The following is a 25,180-nucleotide window of genomic DNA, read 5'->3' as shown; positions in this document are numbered from 1 at the left end:
GAAAATTTGCAGTCTATTTTGTTCTGAGAAATGAAGGCAATTCCTTGCGAGAAATTTCCAAGAAACTGAAGATCTCATACAAGGCTGTGTACTAATCCCTTCACAGAATAGTGCAAACTGGTTCTAATCAGAATGGAAAGAGGAGTGGGAGGCCCTGGTGCGCAACTGTGCAAGAGGACAAATACATTAGTGTCTAGTTGGAGAAACCGATGCCTCACAGGACCTCAACTGGCAGCTTCATTATATAGTACCCACAAAACAGCAGTCTCAGTGTCAACAGTGAAGTGGTGAGTTGCAAAGAAAAAACTGTATGAAGATGGTCAAAAGAACACAGGCACTGAACAGAGGAACATTGGGGAAAAAAGCTATATTTCCTATTCAAACTAATTTTATATATTTCATGGAAAACAAGGACATTTCAAAGTACCCCTAAACTTTTGAATAGTATTGTAAATCATACAAAATTGTGTATGTTGCAAATTGTATTGTAATAATTTAATACTTCAATTACATTGATACAGGATCACATAATGTCCCTTATTCTATTTATGATAATGGCTGGGAACATTTTCTCAATTAAACAAAAGGTCTTATAACTAAAACCTTAAATGACTAGGATTTTTTTTAAATTTAGGGTCAGTATTTGGCCTGCAGGCCTCCTTTTGCTGAATCTCTGCCTGTATGTTTCATGCACCACACCCATTCTGCCACCAGCAATGCTACGCAATTCAAGGTTGAGACAGACGAGGTGCAACAAGAATTTTTCCGTCTCTGTATTTCTCTCATATAAAACAGTCTCTCAAAGCTTTCATACGGCTACTTGATTCCACGTCATTAACAGATATCGTAAATCATTCCCTCTGCATTCCCCCCCCACTACTCACATAGAGCTTCGTAATGTAGTTTCATCTTTCACTTCCTACTCACGACGAGACTGTATTAGACTTGTACCATTTCAATCATCCTGAAGCCCTCCCTTCCCACCCAACCCGGTCACATGGGAACCAGATAGGGGACGCGGTTCAGGCACTGATGACTAGCTCTCGTAAGCTCGTCTACCTTACCCCCGTGTGATAATTAATTATGTAGGGCGTGTGAATTGGAGTAAATCAACTAAAACACTTAGACGTCTTGAGGATAACAGCCTTTGGCATTATTTTGTTTTCACCGTACCGGACAGGATGTCGTCGGGCGGTGGAAGGAGTACTTCGAGGATCTCCTCAATCCCGCTGACATGTCTTCCATTGAGGAAGCAGAGGATGAGGGCTCAGTGGTGGACTCGTCCATCACCCGGGCTGAAGTCACAGAGGTGGTCAAGAAACTCCTCGGTGGCAAGGCACCGGGGGTGGATGAGATCCGCCCTGAGTACCTCAAGTCTCTGGATGTTGTGGGGCTGTCTTGGTTGACACGCCTGTGCAACATCGCGTGGCGGTCGGGGACAGTGCCTCTGGGATGGCAGACCGGGGTGGTGGTCCCTCTTTTTAAGAAGGGGGACCGGAGGGTGTGTTCCAACTATAGGGGGATCACACTTCTCAGCCTCCCCGGGAAAGTCTATGCCAGGGTTCTGGAGAGGAGAATACGGCCGATAGTAGAACCTCGGATTCAGGAGGAACAGTGTGGTTTTCGTCCGGGCCGTGGAACACTGGACCAGCTCTATACCCTCTACGGGGTGTTGGAGGGTTCATGGGAGTTTGCCCAACCAATCCACATGTGTTTTGTGGATTTGGAGAAGGCATTCGACTGTGTCCCTCGCGGCATCTTGTGGAGGGTGCTTGGGGAATATGGGGTCCTGGGTCCTTTGCTAAGGGCTGTCAGGTCCCTATACAACCGAAGCAGGAGCTTGGTCCGCATTGCCGGCAGTAAGTCAGACTTGTTCCCAGTGCATGTTGGACTCCGGCAGGGCTGCCCTTTGTCACCGGTTCTGTTTGTAATTTTTATGGACAGAATTTCTAGGCGCAGCCAGGGGCCGGAGGGTGTCAGGTTTGGGGACCACACGATTTCGTCTCTGCTCTTTGCAGATGATGTTGTCGTGTTGGCCCCTTCTAACCAGGACCTTCAGCATGCACTGGGACGGTTTGCAGCCGAGTGTGAAGCGGTGGGGATGAAAATCAGTACCTCCAAATCCGAGGCCATGGTCCTCAGTCGGAAAAGGGTGGCTTGCCCACTTCAGGTTGGTGGAGAGTGCCTGCCTCAAGTGGAGGAGTTTAAGTATCTAGGGGTCTTGTTCACGAGTGAGGGAAGGATGGAACGGGAGATTGACAGACGGATCGGTGCAGCTTCTGCAGTAATGCAGTCGATGTATCGGTCTGTCGTGGTGAAGAAAGAGCTGAGCCGCAAGGCGAAGCTCTCGATTTACCAGTCAATCTACGTTCCTACTCTCACCTATGGTCATGAGCTTTGGGTCATGACCGAAAGGACAAGATCCCGGATACAGGCGGCCGAAATGAGTTTTCTCCGCAGGGTGGCTGGGCGATCCCTTAGAGATAGGGTGAGAAGCTCGGTCACCCGGGAGGAGCTCAGAGTAGAGCCGTTGCTCCTCCACATCGAGAGGGGTCAGCTGAGGTGGCTTGGGCATCTTTTTCGGATGCCTCCGGAACGCCTTCCTGGGAAGGTGTTCCGGTCCCATCCCACCGGGAGGAGACCCCGGGGAAGACCTAGGACACGCTGGAGGGACTATGTCTCCCGGCTGGCCTGGGAACGCCTCGGTGTCCCCCCGGAAGAGCTAGAGGAAGTGTCTGGGGAGAGGGAAGTCTGGGCATCCCTGCTTAGACTGCTGCCCCCGCGACCCGGCCCCGGATAAGCGGTAGAAGATGGATGGATGGATGGACCGTACCGGATGAACAGTGGTGTTATTCTCCTCTTTTACCAGAGCATCTGAACTGAGCAATCTCCATGTCCTCCATGTGCCCTCAGTTGATACTATCGTATGATTTATACCTGAGACACCAGGTTATATGACCTTTTCCACAAACAATGGCCTCAGTGAAACTATCCGGTGATAAAAGGTCAGCCCTCCCCCTTTGCACACTCCAAGACTCTCCCACTGCTTGGTTTTATGGGGACCCTTAAGGTTTGTATGAATCAGGTGTTTGTCAGGCCAGAATTCTTTATCACACAGCCTTTACTGAAAAGCTGCACTTATAATACGGAGGGGAGTGGGGTAAAGAGGCATGAAAGGTGATTCATAAAGGATGTCTGTTAGAATTTCATTGCTTTCTGAGAAGGATAGTTATTGAAATGGACACTCAAACACGCAACTGATTCAGCAGCCGCAAAATCAAAAACCACAGATGGCCCGGGGATGACACCACATCTATTTTCTATGGAGAGAAAAGAAGCAGGGAGCGCCTCAGGAAACATCCAAACAACCACAGCTGCTCTCAGAAACTACCATCATTATGTACTTAAACTGTGAGACAAGACTGATGAATGACTATGTATACAGTCAAAAATGTTTGGCACTCCTAACAAATATGGGCAGAAACGATTGTGTAAAATAAACAATATGAATACTGAGCTATATGTTTTTGCCAAAATCTCTATGTTGATTATTATTTCATATTAAATGCTCTGAGAAATGTTTTTCAAAGGACAACTGCATCAAAAACAAACTCTCGACTTGTTTAAAACAGGGTCATCTAACAGGGTTGGTTAAGTCATGTCAAAGCTTGCCCATGTATGATGGTATGGATGGTAATGCCTGTATATAGAGCAGGCTCCATTTTAAATATACCTATGTGAACTTAGCCACATTAAAAAACAATAGTGGAATTTGCATTTTGCCTTAAAATATTTATCCACCATCGGGAGATTAAATAAAATTATTACTTATTTTAAACAATAAAAATGTGTGATGATTGCACTTTTCATATTTGTTTGCCAACGGTTTACATTTATTTTAACCCAAAATGCTAATTCCACTATTGTGGCTAATCGTTATTGTGACACATTGATATAGCTGTGTTTTACTATAGCATAAGATCCACTACATTTGAAAAATTATTATAGTTAGCCATTAGTAGCAGTGTTATGACCATTGCGCCAGTAATGCTACGTTTTTTTAATCCATTGTAAGAGATGGGCTGCCATAAAAAGTAGAGGCTAACTGCAAATGTATTCCCTTCCATAACACTACATGGCCAGACATTGGCGAGGCTACAGCACCACCAGGCATAAGCCCAGCGCCCCCATTAGCGGCCACAAGAATGATTTGGGAACATGTCAACAAGGGTCTCTTGAGCCGACGGCCATCCATCAATGGACTGCCTGGGAAGGACATTGGCGGCAGTCCAGACAATTGTTTTTGATGAGATGCATATCACTCCAATCTAAACAGCCGTATGCAAGTGATTACACCCCATGTGTTAAGCACTCCCTCTACTCAACCTTGCACCGTTTCAGCTTTCCCAGTCAAACATTCCTGGAGATGCTTAATGTGATGATATCAGGCACTACCACTTTTATTGGCAGTAATCAAACTTATTCAACCCCCTTGGACTTTTCCACATTTGTGTTACAACATAAAGTCAAGATGGATTTAATTAGGGCATTTGAAAATGTAAATCTGCAAACTGTTCTGAATTAATTAATGAATTTGAAATATAAAACAAAAAATGGATTGCACAAGTATTTACCCCCTTTGCTATGACAGAAATGACTGAACTGTGGTGCAACCAATTGTCTTTAGTAGTCACGTAATTAGTTGAATGGATTGTACCTGTATGCATTTACGGTTATTAATGTGATTTCAGGTAAAGTACACCTGTCTCTGGGGGTCTAACAGTTTTTTTGTACAATTCCTTACAAAAACTAAATCATGAAGACAAAGGAACATTTAAAGTAAATCCAGAATAAGATTCTTCAAAGGCACCGAGTAGGATACAATTTTTTTTCCCATGGTATTAAGAAACCTCCGGAACACAGTGAAGTCCTTTTATTTTATAATAAAGAGATTATGACACAAATGTGAAACAAGAACAGGCCGTCCTCAAAAATGGGGTATCCAGGCAAGAAGGGCTCTGGTCAGGGGGCCACTAAGAGGCCTATGAATAAGGACAACCGTATTTGTCGGCCACTAGTGTGTTTGAGCAATCGTCAAAACAGTAAGTAAGGCCACAACAATTGCTACCAAACATTTTTTGAACAGACAGTAGGCTCAATATACCAATTACATCATTGGTGGAACTTTTCTGGGGCAAAATCATACAAAATACTGCTGTGATGCATAATTATATCTGAAATATCTCCAATTATGTAGAGAGTCCCAAATAGTGAAATAGAGAAATACCCCAAATAGTGTTTTACAGTAGATTTTCCCTTAATATCTACATACTGAGATGCCTATTATAATGGTCATTTTGTGGTACAATAAAAAATACTTTGATGTGCATTATCTTGCTGGAATCACCACTTACCAACAAGAGACTACTACGTTGTAGGCAAACCTAGTACACAGTAAAGCCATTGATGTTAAAAGCCACAGTGGAAACCAAAAAATCCTTTGACATCATAAAATGCTTTAGTATTTTATCTGGAGTAAATGCCATTGACTGAACAGACCACCATACTGCTGCTAATAGCTTAGCTTCCTTAGCTGACTGTACACCTGGCCCCACTCTATGCATGAACCTGCAAAGCTAACCGTGGAGTGAGTTTAAAGTATGTTTTAACCCTTAGAAACTTACATCATTGAGCAGAGCCCAACCTACAGTCCGGGTCATGGCAACACTAAAGATGTTAAGGTGCTGTTGCTAACAGTTTAGGTTGCTTCACTAACAGTTCACCTTGCCACAATCTAGGCTCAAATCCACTGTCCCCTGCTTCGCAGCTCACGTGACTGATCTTCACGGCTAGCAGCGCATTGACCTTATGGTGAATTTTTAGCCCTGTACATTGGCACAACTGGTGCTCTGGTCAAGTGATATAAACCTCAAGCTTATTGGCAGAGCATATTAGTGGTTGCCAATTAAAAAGCTGAAACATACCTACCTTTTAGTTTTTAGAAAATGGTATTGGCGTACCCACACATGTTTTCTTGAAGGATTCTAGTTGGCTTGTGGAGTGCTCTGAAAAGTAAACTTTCTCTTACGCCATCAAATGCTGCCGTCTGCCTGGTCCCTCTGTAACTAATGGTTTGCGCATTTCATCATATACAGTATATCTGACTGAAGCTCACAGGGATATAGGGAGAAGGACAGTTCACATGTAAAAACTACTCCAGGGAAGAGAGTGGGAAGTGGGTAGTGGCTGAAGCCAGGAAACGGAGGTCAATGCATCAAGATTTAGGGAGCTCGGTCTGTGAGAAAACCTTGTGTTTCTCCCTTGCCATAGTGGTTCGAACAGAATATCCAGGCCATTCTAGGTTATTCCGCATCAGGATTTTATCACCCTATTTGTGCAGTTATTCATCCATGTTTAGTTTGAAGCTTTTATTTGGAACTGCCTTGAAGCATTTCATTGTCTCCGTCACCCCCCCCCCCCCTCTCCATTCCGTCTCCCTCCTGCTGTTACACCCAAGCCTGCCTCACAAGGCCCATGTAAACATTTCCATCTCATTAAGAACAGCAATGTTGTGTACGTGTGTGTTTGTGTGTGGCTTGCATGCTCGCACGCTTTGCCTGTCATCTTCACGGCGACAGGATTTCTCCCTCCCTCATCTATCATGTTGCGGTCGGCTAGTGCTGGCATGTCGACACACGCTGAAAGCACTATGTCGACACACACACACACACACACACACACACTTCGCTCTAGCAACGGAATTATAATTAAATGCCCCGTACCTTTTACTCCCTTCCTGTTGTTTCCCTCACAGAACGCTATGCTAATTCAGTCGATGCATATAGCGACGCGCCATCTAAAAGGTGCAAATTGCTTCGTTTTTTATCCTGTCAGGGAGAATGTCAAATCAGTGGAAGTGGAGGAGAGGACGAGAGATGGTGTGAATGTGTTTGCCTCTCATTGTGGAGGTTAGAGAAGTGCGTGCGTGCGTGCGTGCATGAGTGCGCGAGCGCGCGTGTGTGTGCGCATGTTCAATAATAACTGCTCTGGCTGGTGAGGTATGATTTCAATATGCTTTGTTCTCCTGAAATGTTCCCATAATGCTCCTTTCCTGACCCGGAGGCTCCAGGCAGGAAATGTGGGAAAACCTTGCTTTCTTCCTATTCCCCATCAATGAATCTGTCACTGTTTATTCGACTAAATCCCTGTTCTCTCATAGCTTATGCCTCCCAGCACTTGGCTGTAATGGTGTTTGTGTGTGTGTGAGCTGAGACTGTGTGTGTCAGGAGTAGGCCCCAAGTATTTTTGTTTTGCATAATGATAATATAATAATATCTAACGTTTTGCATATATTTTAGCAAAAAGCCAACCGTGCATACAATCAAACCAACAACCCTAACCCTTATTCATGAGCCATATAGCCAGTCCTGCTTGGCAATATTCTATTTTAGCAGGTTCGGAACAGTTAAGTACAAATTCCTATTCTCAATGACAACCTGGCCAAAGTCATTCAGTTGTCAGTGTATCACCCTGCATCCAACTGTTGGCTTGCCTTTGAAGCTAAGCGGTGTCTCTGTGCTGAAGGGTCAGACAGTGTCTGTGGTCACTATCATCCCCTGGCACTGATCGTAAGAGTAACCACAATGTCCTTGCAAAATGTCCAATGTAGCCTCATACTTAGCTTCTTATAGGCTCAGTATTCGCCTCCCGGTACCTCTGAGGGAAATCCCACGATTCAGAGTTGGATGGAAAAAAGACTAATCCAAACATTTAATGGATCATTAACCTGATTACTGTTTTTACTTTGATGTGGATGAATGTGTCCCTTTGGGTTATACTCTTTTTTTAACTCGTCCATGACGGTTGGTTAATGCACCTATTCTATATAAAATAGACTTGAGTTTCTATTTGTGTTGAAATGCATGAAGTGATGTTATTGACCCTTCGTCCATCTTTCTTACCCCCCCTTTAGATAGTGGCGTTGGAACGACAAGTGTTCGATTTCCTGGGGTACCAGTGGGTGCCCATCCTGGCTAACTTCTTCCACATCATCATCGTCATCCTCGGACTCTTCGGGACCATCCAATACAGACCGCGCTACATTGTGGTGGTCAGTAGTCATTTGTTCTTTTTCCATTTCTCCTTTACTCCCAAGATCCCCTGCTCTCTCTCCCTAAACACTTTGTTTTTCTTAATAGTTTGAATCCTTCAGTAATCACATTTAATTAATGACTCAACTTCCATTCGTTTCACACTGAGTGCACCCTAAAGCCCACCTCAGCACAAATCCAGCTGGATTTAGGATTTGGTTAAATCTGTAGGTTTAGGCTTGAGGATGGGGGTTACATCATCTCTTGATTAGTTGACTTATGTGTGAGTACAGGACAAGACCAAAAGCCTGGTCATCTCGGAGCAATCTGGATTGAGAAATGCTCTACAATGTTCTAGGCTAACCAATGCTCGAATGTCCTCTAGACTGATAAACTATTACAATCACCTGATATCTGAATGCTAGTTCTGCTACCAACTTACACGAATGGGAGGAACCATTTAGTAATCACTACTTTCTAACTTGAAAGGGAATGTTTCTAAATGTTATGCGTCCATCCAAAGCAGACCGTGGCCTTCTTCAATCACCCATGGTCTACATTTCATTGACTCTTTACCAGATCTCTAAACTTGAAGCTTCTCTAATGAAAACTATTATACGGTTCTTATTTGAATTTTTCAACAAAAAGGTTGTATAAATGGATCACAAGATAATGTTCTAGATTGAAGAATTTTCTTTTGTTCTAGATTCAAGAACACTCAATTCTGTAACATTGCTCCCAGGACAGGAAATAAAAACAAAATTCATTCTGCCCTGGGGTTGTTGGAGTTAGTAGTTCATTACAGGAAGTGTGTATCTCATATTCAATTAACACAAACTGGATGCAGCTACAAACAACAGAATGATTCATGAAGACATGAAACATATTAGCGATGTTCAGTAAGAAGACGAAATCAAAGGGTGAGATAGACCAAAATATTGAATGGAATGCTGAAACGTAGAAAGTAGAATCACCACAGGCTAAAAGGATAGGAACAGAAATAAGGAGAGCATTGCATCAGCTTTTCTTGGGAATAGAAAAGGAAAACGAATTGATGAAAGAGAAGAGCAAGAAGCGTCACCAACGGCAAGAGAGAATAGATGGAAGAATCCTTGCACGTCAGCTTCTTCGTAAAAAGGAGAAAAGAAAATAATCTGACTCAGCATGCCGGAGGTCTTTGGGTTTAGTATAGGAAGGACTCCCACAGACTGTTAGCTTTGACATGTTCCCTTCCCTGCGGGTCCATGACTCACCTCACAAGGTGGAAATACACCGCGGGAAAGTTGAATTAGCAATTTCCTGTCCAAAAAGGTGTAATGATTGACTTGACGCCCTGTTCCAAGGTACAGGGGCGTCAAGTCTGTAACCAGGCAGGCTGACGTAGGTTGTGTTGTTAAAAAAACTATATGTAAACATTTCTAATTGAATTCCGCCCCAAAGCCTGTTTTTGCCCCTCCATTCAATACAGGTTTAATTCCCCTTCGTAGTGACAATGTAAAAAGTGACTGTATTGGTGTCCAGTGTTTTAAGCCATGCCTCTGGTGCACATGGACTGCTTAAGCGTGGGTTTGAATCCAGACCACCGATGCTCTCCTATACTGTAGTTCCCCCGCTCACAGGTGTATTCACACACACGGTCTTTCACTTGATTTTTGACAGCGTCAGTGCATTCCGTTAGTGTTAACCCCTTGTTGCGTGTTTGTGTGGTGTACAGTATGCTGTGTGGACGGCTCTCTGGGTGGCCTGGAACGTCTTCATAATCTGCTTCTACCTGGACGTGGGGGGCCTGACCAAGGTAGGTATCCTCTCACACTCAATGCTCCACTACAGATGCCACTGTCCTCCATCTTGGATCTGACGGCTCTTCCGCCATTTTGAGAGGTAGTGTGTATATTCTCACGTTGCCGCTTGGAGACACAGGGAATGAAACATGTGGTCATCATAGAGAGGTGGAAACCAGGCGGTCAAAAAACGTATTCCAATGCATTCAGTGTTCGGCCCCAGGAGGATGCCTCGCTGACCTCTGACACACATATATACACACACACACACACACACAATGTATCCATCTGACACGCAGACAGACACAAGCGCACACAACTATGTGCTTATGGATATACATACAAACATATATCCAATCCTGCACACCCGTCATTCTTGTGGCTCTTCAAATGGCATGTGCTGACAGGTCTCTGTTCCACACACACACACACACACACACACACACTCTGACAGATCTCTGTTCTACACACACACACTCTGACAGATCTCTGTTCTACACGCACACACACACACACACACACACCCTGACAGATCTCTGTTCTAGACACACTCTCTGACAGATCTCTGTTCTACACACACTCTCACACACACACACACACACACACACACACACACACACACACACACACTGACAGGTCTCTGTTCTACACACACACACACACTCTGACAGGTCTCCGGAGTCTCTGTTTCCGCACTGTCAGAGAGTGCTGCTTTTGGGATTATGGTCATTTCCCTTCTCTGCTTCTGGTATAAAGAGTGTGATCTGGGTTTTGAATCTTTTTGATCTTCTCTGAACGGTGTGTGCGTGTTTGTCTCTGTGTGTGTGTGTGTGTGTGTGTGTGTGTGTGTGTGTGAGAACAAGAAAAACATAGCTACAGACAAGAATAACTACTGTAGATAACTATTGCGTTTTCATCCTAAGTGCTATAGGTTGGGCTAATATTTCTATAACATCTAATTGATTTACCTGATGCTAAGCAGTCGATTTGGGAATGAAATTAGAATAAATAAAGTCATAGTTCCCATGCAGCTGACTTAGTAAGAGAATGGTACTTGCAACGTCTGGGTTTGAGTCCCAGGGGAACAAAAAGTGTGAAAGTGTGTCCACTCTAGATGACAGTATCAGTTAAATGTCTCAAATGTAAATGCAGGAAATAACCTACTGTAAAATGTTGTGGTGGATCTTTGATGCTAGGTGGCTATTTGGTTTCCACTGGTCTTACTTTAAGTCAGTGACTTCAAGCATACATTTAAATTCCCAAAGATTTGATTAATGAACATTTCGATATAGCCATCTAAGTCTCTGGGATTTATGTATTTTCTCTTTTTCTTTTATGGAAAAATTTGCCTGAATTCAGCAGATATTGTATGTAATTTAGGATATTCCAAATATTCCCACTGGCAGAATAAGGAATATGTTAAGAGTTCTTTTGAAAAACAAATGTTTTGGGCACTTCGAATTTTTGTTGAGGAATTATCTTCTTGTCCCCCGCTCCAACAAAAAACAACCCGTGGCTGAAATCTACTTGACTGCCACCTTGCAGTCACCCTAGTTCTCCGGGCGCTGTCCTGCATGCATCCTGGGTTAACCCCTTACACTGGCCTGTCCATGGGGTGTCCTATCTGTCTAGAGTCACCGTCAGGCAACGAAGGGCTAAATGAGCCCCTCATCCAATTAGAGGACTAACCTCCAAAACGCTCCTGTCACCATCGGGTTAATAGGCCTATGGCCAATCCGGATTGTTCGCCTGCAGCTGTACAGTCTTTCCATGAGTGTATGCGCGTCTTCGGCAATGTGGGTTCCGCCTTCACAAATCTCATCTGTCCTTGTTTTGTTCACCTGGCACACGAGCTATGCTCTGTTCCCCGTTATTTCCCCCTCTGTCTCTCTCTCGCTGAATCTCAGTCTCTTGTCTTTCACGGTCTCTTTCTGTCAGTTGTTTCCATTACATACAGCCCTCACCCCTCCTCCTCTCCTCCATGGGTCTTTGTTTTGTTCCATCCCCTCCACGCTCCTCCATCGGTCCCAGATGGATCGGGTCATTGACGGGGAGCTGCATTGATCTCTGCCCGACAATGGAGAGCCGTGCCCAAAATAGTTTGATTGGTTTGGGAACTGTGTGTGTGTGTGTGTGTGTCTTGCGGGTCCAGTCTGGTTTTGGGCTGGCATAATGAGGCATGGAGAGGCCAGCTGCTGAGTGTTGGGGCTGGGCTGCAACACAACAGATGGAGGCCCGCCTGGTCTCCTAATGCTGCATATGGCGGCCAGGAGGGAAGACAGCTAATAGACACACACACACACACACACACGCTGATCCTGATTCTGCCCCGTCCTAACCCGTTACTACCACGTACCATCCCGCTACACACACACACACACACACACACACACACAGCCCTGACTTACCCAAATCCCATAAGACCAATCCACACCCGGAGAGACTGTGATCCCTCCCTGTGAATTAACCTTGGGTGTATGCATGCGGATGATTGATTTGTGCCTCAGGGTGTGTGATTGAATGGCAATGACAGTGTCGACAGCTTCTCGGGTTCCTCCTGGCAGCGTTTGCGGTAGCTGTGGTAAGAGTCTAGAGTTAGGGTACAGATGGCTTGGATGGAGACGCTGCCTCACCAGCGGGCTCAATCGATGTGTCCTGTCCTGTCATTAGTCTGAAAAAATGATATCTATTGACCTTTAATGACCTCTGTGTGTGTAAGTGAGAAAGAGAGAAAGGGAAAGAGAGACAGCAAAACACACACGCACACACAGCAATGTGTGTCTATATTAACTATGCCTGATAGCAACCCTTGGCCTCTGTAAATAATGCATTTCTTTTCGCTAAAGGCCGCTGTGGGGTTAGCTCTCTCCATTGGCATATTGATTGCTGTTTGTGCGTGTCTTCCTCTGTGTGTGAGAATGCATACTGCCATACAGTTCTTGTGTACTCAGTTCTTCTCGAACTGAGGACCTGTTTGAGTTTTACACTATGTGATGACATTTTAGGAAAGTGCAGAGTTAAATTTAAAAAAAAGCCATTTGTTTTAGAATTGGAGTTTAGGCATTAAGGGTCCGGTTGAGGAATTAGCGCTAGGTTAAGTTCAGGCATCGGTATTATGTTGTTGACGTCAAGGTTAATGTTGGGATAAGGTTAAGTCGTGCTAAAAGTAAACATTTTTATGTTATAACATTTCCAGGTCGTACTGTATGTTTTCAACTTGCATGTTGACCTCTTTTTACAGGAAAGTGACCTGCTGACCTTCAACATCTCGGCCCATCACTCGTGGTGGAGCGAGCACGGGCCGGGCTGTGTGAGGAGAGAGGTGCCCCAGCCAGGGGTCCGCACCGCCGACAGCCAGTCCTATGTCTCCGTGATGGGCTGTCTCATGGACTACCAGTACATCGAGGTCCTACACAGCGGAATACAAATCCTTATGGCTGTGAGTGCCTGCTTTGACATCTCCACACACACACACACACACACACACACACACACAACCATGAACTCTGGCCATGACAGCATCTCACAGTGAATAGAAACCGCTGTTGAGTTGCTCTGAATAAGGGCCGTCCACTAAGTGACAAATGAACCCATTTACGTATTCGATCCCTCGGACCGGCCTGTCTTTCTCATCCTCTGTCTCCACCTCTCTATGTCTCTCTGAATGAAAGTGGATCTCTTTTGTTTTCCCTGGGTGAGCATGGCTTCACGAGCCACTGTCAGTGATAAAACAATATCATCCCTGCTGAACACACATATACACACACACACACACACACACACACAGTGGTGAAGATTAGTAGCTCCCCAAGTGGATCTAACCCAGCAACAGAGCCCAGATTAATGTCCTGAACGGCTGAGCACGCTCAGTAGGGCATCCTCTCTTGTCCAGTGGTCTTTGTCAATTCTATTGGTCTCTAAGCCATGGACCTCGGTGTGTGCCTACTGTTGAAGAATTGGTTTAAATGTGGCCTAGTGCTCTTATAGCGCACTCTGTCTTCATCTTTCCAACTCTCTCCACTCTGTTAATTAAAGCATAAAGGGGCGGTCTACCAGACACAGATTAAGGCTGGTCGAGGGCAAAATAAATTCTGTTGGATTTTCAGATGAGCTAGATTTTTCAGGGCCATGCTTAATCTGTGGCTGGGAAACTGTGGGAAAAACGTTCCAGTGTTTATCTTATAAAATGAAGAAGCGCATCAGTACATAGCCTTTTGGCGTGGCGCTCTGGCAACGTGCTTGACCCTGCCTGGTGAGACGGCATGCTCGGGGCAAAGTGGATTAGGAACCGCTGGAGTGCGCGTTGCGTAGGACCATAGAGGAGAGGGGATCAGGAAATGAACGTCATCGTGTCCAATCACGCCTCTGCGAAGGCGGGATTACTCATGATTATGGCAGGTTTGGCGGATCACTTCTGAAACAGCCGATCACGCTCATCACCTCAGGCGTGTCCAGCTAACTGCCCTGGTAGAACTTGCCCTTCTCCATGTGCCTGGGATCACATTACCCTAAAATCTGATCTTAACCTATCCATTTGATTGGTGACTCCATCTGAGTTTTTAGGGGTAATGTCTACTCTGTCCTTAGACGTATGGATGTTCCCTGGGGTAGCCTTCGCAGCCCTGTTCTAAGATGAGATTGAAAATGACTGTAGAGTGATGTCACAAGGACATGGTTGTCCTTCAGGAAGTAGGCTACGTTTGCCCAGGGACCCAAAGACGACCCGTTTCGGTAAACTGGAAGCGGAGGAAGCATTTGGAACTGTCGACTACAACAGCTGCTTACTCCAACGGCTTTTCTTTTATGAAAGAACGTCTATTTAATCCTTATTCATCATGCTGGACTCTAGCCTCCCTTGACCAAATCACCACCCAGGACACTCCCCTCGCAGGCTACTGGGATGGCGTCGTCCTCCTGGCGTCCCTTCGGCATGGGAATGGCTATTTCTGGGAGAGGGAGGTGGAGTCCATAAAATCTTGTGAAAGTGTTTTGGTTTTTCAGCTCTTTCCTTTGTTGTTAAATAGGAAGGATGTGGGGGGGGGCCTGGGGGGATGGGGCCCAGTGGGGACTTTTGTGTTAATGTTGACTGTACAAGGTCACCCTGGAATGCCCATTCAATATAACGGCTGGCAGCAGAATGGTTCATTATGATGAAAAATGTCCTTGCCAATACGGGGACCGGTTCATATTGTTGTCATCCAGTGAAATCCTCCACTGGTTTGATTTGGCTGGGTCGGGGGACAGTGGACGATATAACCAGCTTTACAGAAAGAGGTGTACACTGTGTATATTTTTGTCTCTGTCTCTTTCCCTCTCTTTCTACACCGCCGATCACTCTCTCTCTCTCATATCGACTGACTTCCCTGTCATTGCCAGACAGCGGAGTTGTCGTTCATCACCGTAGGCTCCCCCATCCCCCCTGTTCTTAACACCAGAGCACCTTCTCTCTTCTTCTTTTCCTGTTTTAACCCCCCTGTCGCCAGACATTGTCTGTTATGTTAAAACAGTAAGATGAGGAGTTACACAGACAGTCAGACTGACAGAAAGAGAGACATAGATAGTAAAGAATAATTAATAATATTTGAAACCTTTTGTAATGGGTTATTTTGGTGCTAAATTTATCTTGCTTATTTTCCACTTTCTACTTGAGACAGGTAGAAACAGAGAGCCAGGCAGAAACAGAAAGATAGGCAGAGCCAGAGAGACAGGCAGAAACAAAGACACAGGCATAGACAGACTGTAAGAAATACAGAGAAGGAGAGTATAAAAGTGGGTGTGAGGGAGCAGAATTAGGCTGAAACTGTTTTTGTGTTTTTGTCAATTTTATGAAGCTACTATAAATGTATAGTTATCAGACGAGTGTACTACATTTCCGCCCAGCAGTGTGGAGCTAAAATGGGACAGGGGAACACTAGAATAGAGTGTGACTTTACAGCGATCATAAACACCCCAGGTCATACGTGACCAGAATGCATCACCTGAAAGCTGTCTCACACATCTTCCTTACGATCTTCCCACAGGCAGATTATTACATAATCCTAATATAATCTCAGTCTTCTGACTGATGACCTTAGGCCATGCTGAGAACCTGTGCATTTTCATCTGTCTCTCACATCTATGTCCTATAGCGGATGTTATTATTCAGAGCGAACCACAAGAGCAGTTAGGGTTAGAAGTCACACTCAATGATAGATTTGTCGCCTTGCCAGCGCTGGGATTTGATCCAGCGACCTTTCTGGTCCGATGTTTTCATTGCTAGGCTACCGTAGACAGTGTTTTAATGCTGCACTCCGGTCATATGATCCCCTACAAAAAACGACCAAGCTCCTCCAGGTGTGCAGCGGCTCATCAAGGTGGGGGGGGGGGGGGGTGCATTGTTCTCTCTGTTTCAATAGGCTGCAATCTGCTGTCACTTTTATGTCTTCCAATCCAAAGATTTGTTTGCACGGAGGGAGATTTCGGATGGTTTCACATGCGTAGTGGTGTTACCGGAGCGCTCCTTTACAGGAGGCCCACAGAGGACCGACCCCTGTGGTTACCGCTCTGGGCCAAGGGGTGGGGGGGGGGGGGGGGGGGGGCGGGAGGGGGGGTGTGTGGGGCGCTCGACAGGAAACGGCCAGCTGTATGAAGGAGCTGATGTAGTGACAGAAGCTGTACGGAGTGTGTGACAGCTGCCGTGTAACGGTCCGGAGGCCGTGCGTGCGTGTGTGTGTGTGAGTGAATCTGTGTCACGGGGGTTGTGTGGTCTATAGGTCACTTGTGTTGTGTTTTATCGACCATCGAAAATAAAGAAGCTTCTAATCGGTGGTAGTGAGACACAAGTGTGTAAACTCCAGTTACAGTTCTTAAAAGAGTAATACGCTGTCAATAACACACACTGCATCAAAACTAGTATTTATGCTTGGTATAAACCGCTATTAAAGTGTGTGTACTGTACATCTACTTAGTGTGGCTAGTTAGACAGTGTAAGGAATAAACAGAGGAGACAGAGTTATTGTGTCCCTTGCTGGAAATGACGGGCAAAGCAAGGCTTTGGAGAGTTAGCGATGAGCAATTCACAGAGCATAATAAAAACATGACAAATTAAACCTCAAAGGGTCTCCACAGAGCTGCTTTCATTGTTAATCTGTTTTTAAGGGGAGACTGAGGATTTTTTCCTCAGATTAATTTCACCCCCAGAAAAGGATACGTTAAACATCAGAGAGATTGGCGGGGAGCGAGGGAAAGAGCTGCTATCCATGTGGGGTAAAGGGACTACAGAGGGAAGAAAAATGCAAAAATAGATTTGTTATTTTTCTTTAGCGTGCCACTGCTGTGTGGGTTGAGCTCTGTGTGTGTGTTTGACAGACTGAATATGATGAGATGGGGGCTGCTGGTACCCCATCCACCTGTTCTTTTTCCAGCCCAACACACACAGACGCACCGAGGTGATCTAATTTTAATACCTGGTAGGTAAGCTGTTTCTTCATTGTCAAACTGACAGTGCCAGGTAATCAACCTGCCACAGAAGGAAAAAATTATCTTCACCATTGCTGCTGTTGGTTGCTATAGACACTTTTTATATCTTGCTGCCTATGGGTAAAAATGGTTCCTGGCTAGAATAAAATAACATTGTCATGTCAGTTGGAGAAGAAAAATCTTTGAAGCCTAACATATGTGTATAGTATTTCGTTGTGTCCTTTTTCCACTATGAGAATCAGATTTATTTTTTGTTTAACATGGAAGTAGTTTTTTACTATAACAATACTTTCTTTTCAGGCTCTGAAAGCCCTGGTTCTCCACCAAAACAGTAGAACTCCTCTGTCTGCGCAAATGAGTCCCACTAGTCAACTTCTGTCTTCCCTTCTCATTGGGATAGATAGGCCCAGGCCTAGGTGAATTCCCTTTATTAAAGGACGCTTTAGGGCTTTTCTCCTAGGGTAGTGAGCAGGATCAATAGTCTGTTAATTAGGCAGCCGATCAATGGAAATCCCCCTCCTTTCGCACAATAAATGTGCATACACACAAACACACACACTTGAGGGACTGACGGACTGACTGGAAAAGAATATCTGCCAAAGTAAAATTATTGAAATAAAGCCAATGAGTGTTACTAGAACAATCAACTGGCTGAAGGCCTCAGTGCCCAACACTGTCAGATATTCCTATAGTTGAATTTGCTGTCATTTCCTGTATGTTTGCAATTGTAAGTGCTTGATTGAGTGCCCGTATACCGTGGATATAAAACGTCTACACTCCCCTGTTAAATTGCCAGGTTCTTTTGATGTAAAAGAATGAGACACAAATAAATAATGTCAGATTTCCACCTTTAATGTGACCTATAATGTGAACAATTCGTTTGAAAACAAACTGAAATCTTTGAGGGGGGAAAATGAAAAATAAAATCTTACAATAACCTGGTTCCATAAGTGCGCACACCCTTAAATTGATACTTTGTTGAAGCACATTTGGATTTTATTACAGCACTTTTGGGTAGGAGTCTATTAGCATAGCGCATCTTGACATGGCAATATTTGCCCACTCTTCTTGGCAAAAGTGCTCCAAATCTGTCAGATTGTGAGGACATCTCCTGTGCACAGCCCTCTTCAGATCACTCCACAGATGTTCAATTGGATTCAGGTCTGGGCTCTGCCTGGGCCATTCCAAAAAGTTTATCTTCTTCTGGTGAAGCCATGCTTTTGTGGATTTGGATGTGTGCTTTGGGTCATTGTCATGCTGAAAGGTGAACTTCCTCTTCACCCTCAGCTTTCTAACAGACGGCTGAAGGTTTTGTGCCAAAATTGCCTGGTATTTGGAACTGTTCATAATTCCCTCCACCCTGACTAAGGCCTTGATTGCAGCTGAAGAAAAACAGCCCCAAAGCATGATGCTGCCACCACCATGCTTCACTGTGGGTATGGTGTTCTTTGGGTGATGTGCAGTGTTGTTTGTGTGCCAAACATACCTTTTGGAATTATGGCCAAAAAGTAGGAAATTATTGGTTTCATCAGATCATAACACATTTTCCCATATGCTTTTGGGAGACTTAATTCCGTCTTGCCACCCTAACCCATAGCCCATTCATATGAAGAATACAGGAGATTGTTGTCATATGTAGCACACAGCCAGTACTTGTCAGAAATTCCTGAAGTTCTTTTAATGTTGCTGTAGGCCTCTTGAAAGCCTCCCTGACCAGTTTTCTTCTCGTCTTTTCATCAATTTTGGAGGGGCGTCTAGTTCTTGGTAATGTCTCTGTTGTGCCATATTTTCTCGACTTTATGATGACTGTCTTCACTGTGTTCCATGGTATATCTAATGCTTTGGAAATGATTTTGTACCCCTCTCCTGACTGATGTCTTTCAAAAATGAGATCCCTCTGATGCTTTGGAAGCTCTCTGCGGACCATGGCTTTTGCTCTGAGATTCAACTAAGAAAATGTCAGGAAAATCCTACAAGAACAGCTGAACTTTATTTGTGATTAATCAGTCACTTTAAATGATGGCAGGTGTGTAATGACTTCTATTTAAGTTTGAATGTGATTGGTTGATTCTGAACACATCCCCAGTTATAAGAGGGTGTGCACGCTTTTGCAACCAGGTTATTGTAAAGTTTTTATTTTTCCGCCTCAAAGATTTCAGTTTGTTTTTCAGTTGAATTGTTCACATTATTGGTCACATTACAAGGGGAAAAAGTTCTGACATGATTTATCTTTATCTCATTCTTTTACATCACAAAAACCTGGCATTTTAACTGGTGTGTGTAGACCTTTTATATCCACTGTATGTGATAATAAATGGCTTCATGTGATAACTATCCTTAAATAAACTGCCAAAATGTCACTATTTCTACCAGGGTATGCAAACTTATGAGCACAACATCTGTTATTTGGTAATTGGGGTATTGTGTGTTGAATGATGAGGGGGAAAATAGATTTTTATTGATTTTAGAATAATTCAGTAATGTAACAGACTGTGGAAGGCATCTGAATACTTTCAGAATGCACTGCATGTGTAGCCTTAAACTAACAACATTGCCGATTCATTGCTATCTCAAAAAATCTAATGTTTTTTGGGGACATGTCTTGTTATGAGCCTACATAAATCCTGAGGACTGAAGTTGTATGCAGCATCCCGTGACGATTTTTTGAATTGTATCACTGCAAATCTTTGTGTAGATATCCAGGTAGATTAGGACATTCAATTTGCAGGACTTTGCAACTCAAAAGCTGCCTGAGCAGTCATCCTGAGTTGAAGTAAACATTTCTAAGGTGATCCCAAGGACCCCAAAAAGCTTTCAGTGGAAGGGAGGCTAGATGAAAGCTGTAACTCAAGGAAACCCACCTAACCTCAAATCCCTTATGGAATTATATAGCCATGTGCCAAAACTCTGTGGTCTAACAAAACAAAAACGCTACTTCATAGCCTAAATGCAGTGTTACGCTAAGAGCAAACACAAAAGTCCTTACTGTAATTTCCCCCCCATATATCTTTGAAAAACTTTAAGGCAACGTAGACTATCCATTAGCTGTGTGTGTGTGTGTGTTACCCTGTTGTAATGCAGTGGGTGTTTGGTTTAACTGGGACCCAGGCTTTTATTTCCCCTCTCACCTTTTGTAACGATACCTCCGAGGCTGAAATCTCTCGGAGAGGTAGGTGTGCTACAGAGTTGTTTGGTATTATATGATGTTGAATCATTGTTCTTCCTCGTTTGCACACTCGTATAGATCTGTTATACATTTAATAGATTTTGTGGAGCCTTATTGTCCATAATTATGCATACACTAAAAATAATCATTTTGCTATCCCTTTCCTTTAAGTTTACACCACATTCATTGGTTGGGGTGAGGTGTGCGTGTGCGTGTGTGCGTGTGTGTGTGTGTGTGCATGTTTGCGTGTGTGGAGGCCAGTGTTATCCTCAGAGGATGAATGTAGAATATCATGTTTTCTGCCGAAGCCTGTTTCCTCTGATAAGCTTTGCTGTAGATAATGGATGAACACCAGATGGAACGAATCCTGGCTTTGAAGTCATCCACTCTGACCTCATCTTCTTCTCTGACCCGGTTTTCCATCGTTCTTTGCTGTTTTCCCTTCACCGCCCAGCTTTCCCTCCGTCGAGTCCCCTGTCCGCCCCTCACTGCTCTGCTTTAGATGGGGTCAAACATGGACCGTAACACACACATGCACACACACCACTTTAGAAAGTCTGTCAGATGAATCACTTTCCATTAGAGTGCTAATAGAAGTGAGATACCCCACAGGAGAGAGGGATGGAGGAAGAGAAAGAAATGGGGGGACGATGAAGAGAGGAGTGAGAGTAACCCTAATTCATAATAGATTGATATGCTGCAACTACGCTAGTTCATGCCTGTTCAGGAGGTCAGGCCTTTTAATGCTTTGATTAACACACCATTCGTCTTCCAGAAGGGTCTCTGTGAACTCCATAGCTGTTCGGGGGACTGGAATCGGAAGTGAGAGTACAGCGACGTGAGGTGACTCAGAACAGCATTTGTGGCATAGTTGATTTTATGTCAGTTAATTTGGGACCGGTGGGACATAAAGACTTAAAGGCAGCTGTTTCAGGAATGACTCCCCTACACACACACACACACACACTGTTCTATTGGATGTAATATAATCAACGGTATGTTGTCTAGAGTTATTCTGTACTCTGTCGTATGTTTGATGTTTTATGTAGACCGCAGGAAGAGTAGCTGCTGGGTGTGCTGAACCCTCCAGACATAAACGCACTAATATTTTTCTCACAGACACACACACACACACATAAAAAGGTGTCTGGCAACCTGCTGCTAACACCATTTTGTGTGTGATCCAGGCTCTGTGCATATGTTAATAACCTGCCACTGTAATGGCTGCAATGTCTGAGAGAAGTGATTAGCCAGGATAGGGCTACCTTCTCTTGAAACTGAAGCAATTTTTGCCAGACTGCATAAGCAGAGCTGGCCATGAAGAGCGAATGTTTCCTACTGAGTGACTACTGGGTCCACCCCTTGTTAAATAGCATAGTGGTTAGCGACGAGGACTGTCTTGCAAGTGACTGGTGTTCAAGCCTTGACACAGGCAAAACAGATTATGCCTTAGGATTTGTTCAGGATAGACTAAACCTTTGCTGTTATAGTAAGCCTAAAATAAAACAGTTTATGGTTATATTGCGACTATTTAACACAATGCTTAATGTGGTCTAGCTAAATATTCAAACTTGGTGTGATGTTAATGCGTGACAAAATGATCTAATGTCGAGAAGAAATAACGACACTGTGCACATAAACAAATGATGCATCTATGTTATAGTAAGCCTAAAATAAAACTGTTTATGGTTATATTATTACTATTACTGGTAAAGTACCCATCCGTGCATGCTTTTTGGGGTTATCCTTTATCAGAACCCCTTGCGCAGTATGTGACCAGCAAGCCATGTGGTCTTGTGGAAATATCACCAACCTTCAATGTTTTGACCCCGGTTCGATTCCCCTCGCAGACGTTACAGTTTTTGTCTCAGAGATTTTTATCCACTCTGTACTTGTCAGCTGTCGCACACCAATATATATCCACTCTGTAATACCATGAATCTCATATATTTAGGAGAATAATTGTATTACATGACCCTTTTATACTGTTATTGTTTTCTAAAGAAACAAACCAGCTGTGGAGTGATTGGAGTAATTGTTTTGTTATATGTAGGCTGTATAGCTACTAGCTAGCCATCTACTGTAATCTTTGTACAAGAGTACACTCTGTTGTAAAAGTTGCATTCCTACTGTTAAAAATAGCATAATAGTTCTGCCACACAGAAAACCGTAGATTAAAACCAGCCAGGGACAACAACATTCATCCCTTCTAATCGTGGGCTGGCTGAACTAGGCTTGGCTGGTTCCTTTTCTAGTTATTTTTTAGATATCGGGAAATATTTTTAATTCATTGAATATGTACAGAAACCTTTCAGTTTAAATTAAATTCCTAGCCTTTGGTGGGTTACTTTGTAGCTGCCAACGAGACCTGGGTCCACCAATCGAATTAAAAATGCACTTTACACATGCCCAGTAAAGGCTATAAACAAGTGTTTACTAATGCAAGCCACTTTTATTCTGAATCATATTCCACTCTTGGAAAAAAGGTAACCATTCATCAGCAGTAAGTATTGATTATAAACTACAGCTTACTCTTTGTCTTACTAAAAGGGGATTTTGAATGAACTGCTGATTGCATTCCTCTTTGTTTTTTGTGTTGAACAGTGTTCTAAAAATCCCTTAAAGTTATATTGTCAATAACAGAGTAAATGTATTTATATTTTACCCTGTTTTTTCTAGCCCATTTGGTAATATCCAATTCAAAATTAATGTCAGCTGAATACTATAACTGTCTATAGGCAAATTCTTACTCACTGGAAGGAGCACACTCTCCAGATTACCTTGACTGAGCTTACGGACACCCAAGTCACCACAAGGAGATGCTAGGCAACCAGTAACTGACCCCCAAGCCACCACAAGGAGAGCCTAGGCAACCAGTAACTGACACCCAAGCCACCACAAGGAGAGGCAACTAGTAACTGACCCCCATGCCACCACAAGGAAAGGCTAGGCAACCAGTAACTGACCCCCAAACTCAACCAGTTGCACCGCCCTCCATGGAACCACTGGGCAAAATCCTGGTGTCTCCCTTAGTTGCTGCAGTTCTGGGGATAGGAATGAACATTCTATCGCAAACAATCTATAGCAAACTATACTGGAACATCCAGGTTTTCTCTCAATGGAGAACAGCCTATATTTAAGTCAACTGGTTCTCAACTCCCGGCCTTGAAACCTCCTGGTACATTTTACCAGGGACTGATTTAGACCTGGGACACCAGGTAAACTTAATTAATTGGAACCAGTTAAAACCAGCAACTCTCTGTGTTCCTGGTCTCAGCATTGAGAATCATAGATTTCCACTGTAGACACAGTTCTTTTACAGCATGTTGCTGAGGTAAATATTGAGCTAGTTAATACTAGCACACACACACCAGTCTTCGGTCGCCCAGTGCATCGCTTTTAGGGAATTGTGCCCAACGTGGGTTTAATTGGCATGGCACAATGCCAGTGCCCCTGTGTGACTCAGAATAGATGACAGCCATCTGCCATCAGGACAGTCTACTGGCGCAGTGCCTTGAGCAAAGGAGGACAGCCTACTGTGCTGAGCTCGGGGGGCATGATTGGTTCAGTCAGCTGTCAGTTTTACCAGCTTGTTTAAGTGCAGTGTGTCTTTAAAGTGGTTATTTTTTTTCAGAACGGGTGGGGAATCATTTATCAAATAATATAATTTTACCAGACGCTTTGTAGTATGCGTAGCATTTTACCAGACGCACGTGTAGTATGCCTTCGGTAAAGCGGTCTGGGGGTTTCTTACCCACAACTCGCCTGCAGTTTGTGTGATTATGTATGTGGTGAGTAGTACAGATGAGATCCCAAACCGGTGGCACATACGCTGATATAGGCACTCATCCTGTTGTACCATCTCCAAACCATAGACCCTGTACACACACACACACGCACGCGCGCACACACTCACGTCCCTTGTGTGCAGTTGCTTTTGGTGAACGGAAGTGTTTGTCTTATGGTAATGGAATGTTTGCTATTTTTCGCCTGTTATTAATTCAGTCACACACACTTACTGCTTTGTTCATGCGTTAACACTGTGTGTGTGTGTGTGTCCTCAGCTCCTGGGATTCGTGTATGCCTGTTATGTCGTCAGCGCCATCACAGAAGAGGAAGACAGCTGTGAGTACTTCAACTTATCTTGACATGCGCACACGCACACACACACACAGACACACACTTCAAAATGACCTTAACAAACCACAACTCAACCGCAAGGCATGGTAGGAGGACGAGAATGGAGCTCCTCCCTTACGACCCCTCGCTGCTCCCTCCCCCTCTCAGCTGGCCTACTTCACCCTCTCTCTCACCCCACCCTCCCCCCCTCCCTCCCACGCCCGTCAGACCATTCCATTCTTGTCATTCATGGCCGATCCCACACCCTACAGCCTCGCCGTTCCCTCCACCTGTTCTGTAGGACGTTGTGTGACCCTTCCTTGTATTCACAAACACCTGGCTAATTCCTGCTTGCTTTCTCACTTCGTCTCTCTCTCTCTGTCTATCACTTTCTCTCTCCCTGTACCTCTGTCTCGTCGCCGGTCTCCCCAGCTGTCGGTTCTCATGGCAGTGGGGGTAAGTGGGGGTGGAAAATATGTTGTTTCAGTCATCATCAGGCCATTACTGACACGCTGTCCTCCCCCATTCCCCATGTTGACACACACTCCCCCCCCCCCCGACATATC

General features: G+C 44.3%; 1 protein-coding gene across 2 annotated transcripts in view; it reads left to right on the top strand.

Annotated features, from left to right (window-relative positions):
• The window catches only part of nkain4 (sodium/potassium transporting ATPase interacting 4), a 51,295-nt gene that overhangs the window by 13,844 nt on the left and 12,271 nt on the right, over positions 1-25,180 (top strand). For both annotated transcript variants that reach the window (XM_020051987.2, XM_010875842.4), the window contains exons 2-5: positions 7,973-8,110; positions 9,805-9,885; positions 13,113-13,310; positions 24,560-24,620. In XM_020051987.2, the coding sequence (XP_019907546.1) occupies positions 7,973-8,110; positions 9,805-9,885; positions 13,113-13,310; positions 24,560-24,620 (478 nt within the window). The remainder of the gene's footprint in view (positions 1-7,972; positions 8,111-9,804; positions 9,886-13,112; positions 13,311-24,559; positions 24,621-25,180) is intronic.

The sequence above is a fragment of the Esox lucius genome, chromosome 12 (assembly GCF_011004845.1).
Source record: "Esox lucius isolate fEsoLuc1 chromosome 12, fEsoLuc1.pri, whole genome shotgun sequence".
NCBI lineage: Eukaryota > Metazoa > Chordata > Actinopteri > Esociformes > Esocidae > Esox > Esox lucius.
The sequence above is the reverse complement of the archived record's forward strand: the minus strand, read 5'-3'. Positions and strand labels throughout refer to the sequence as shown.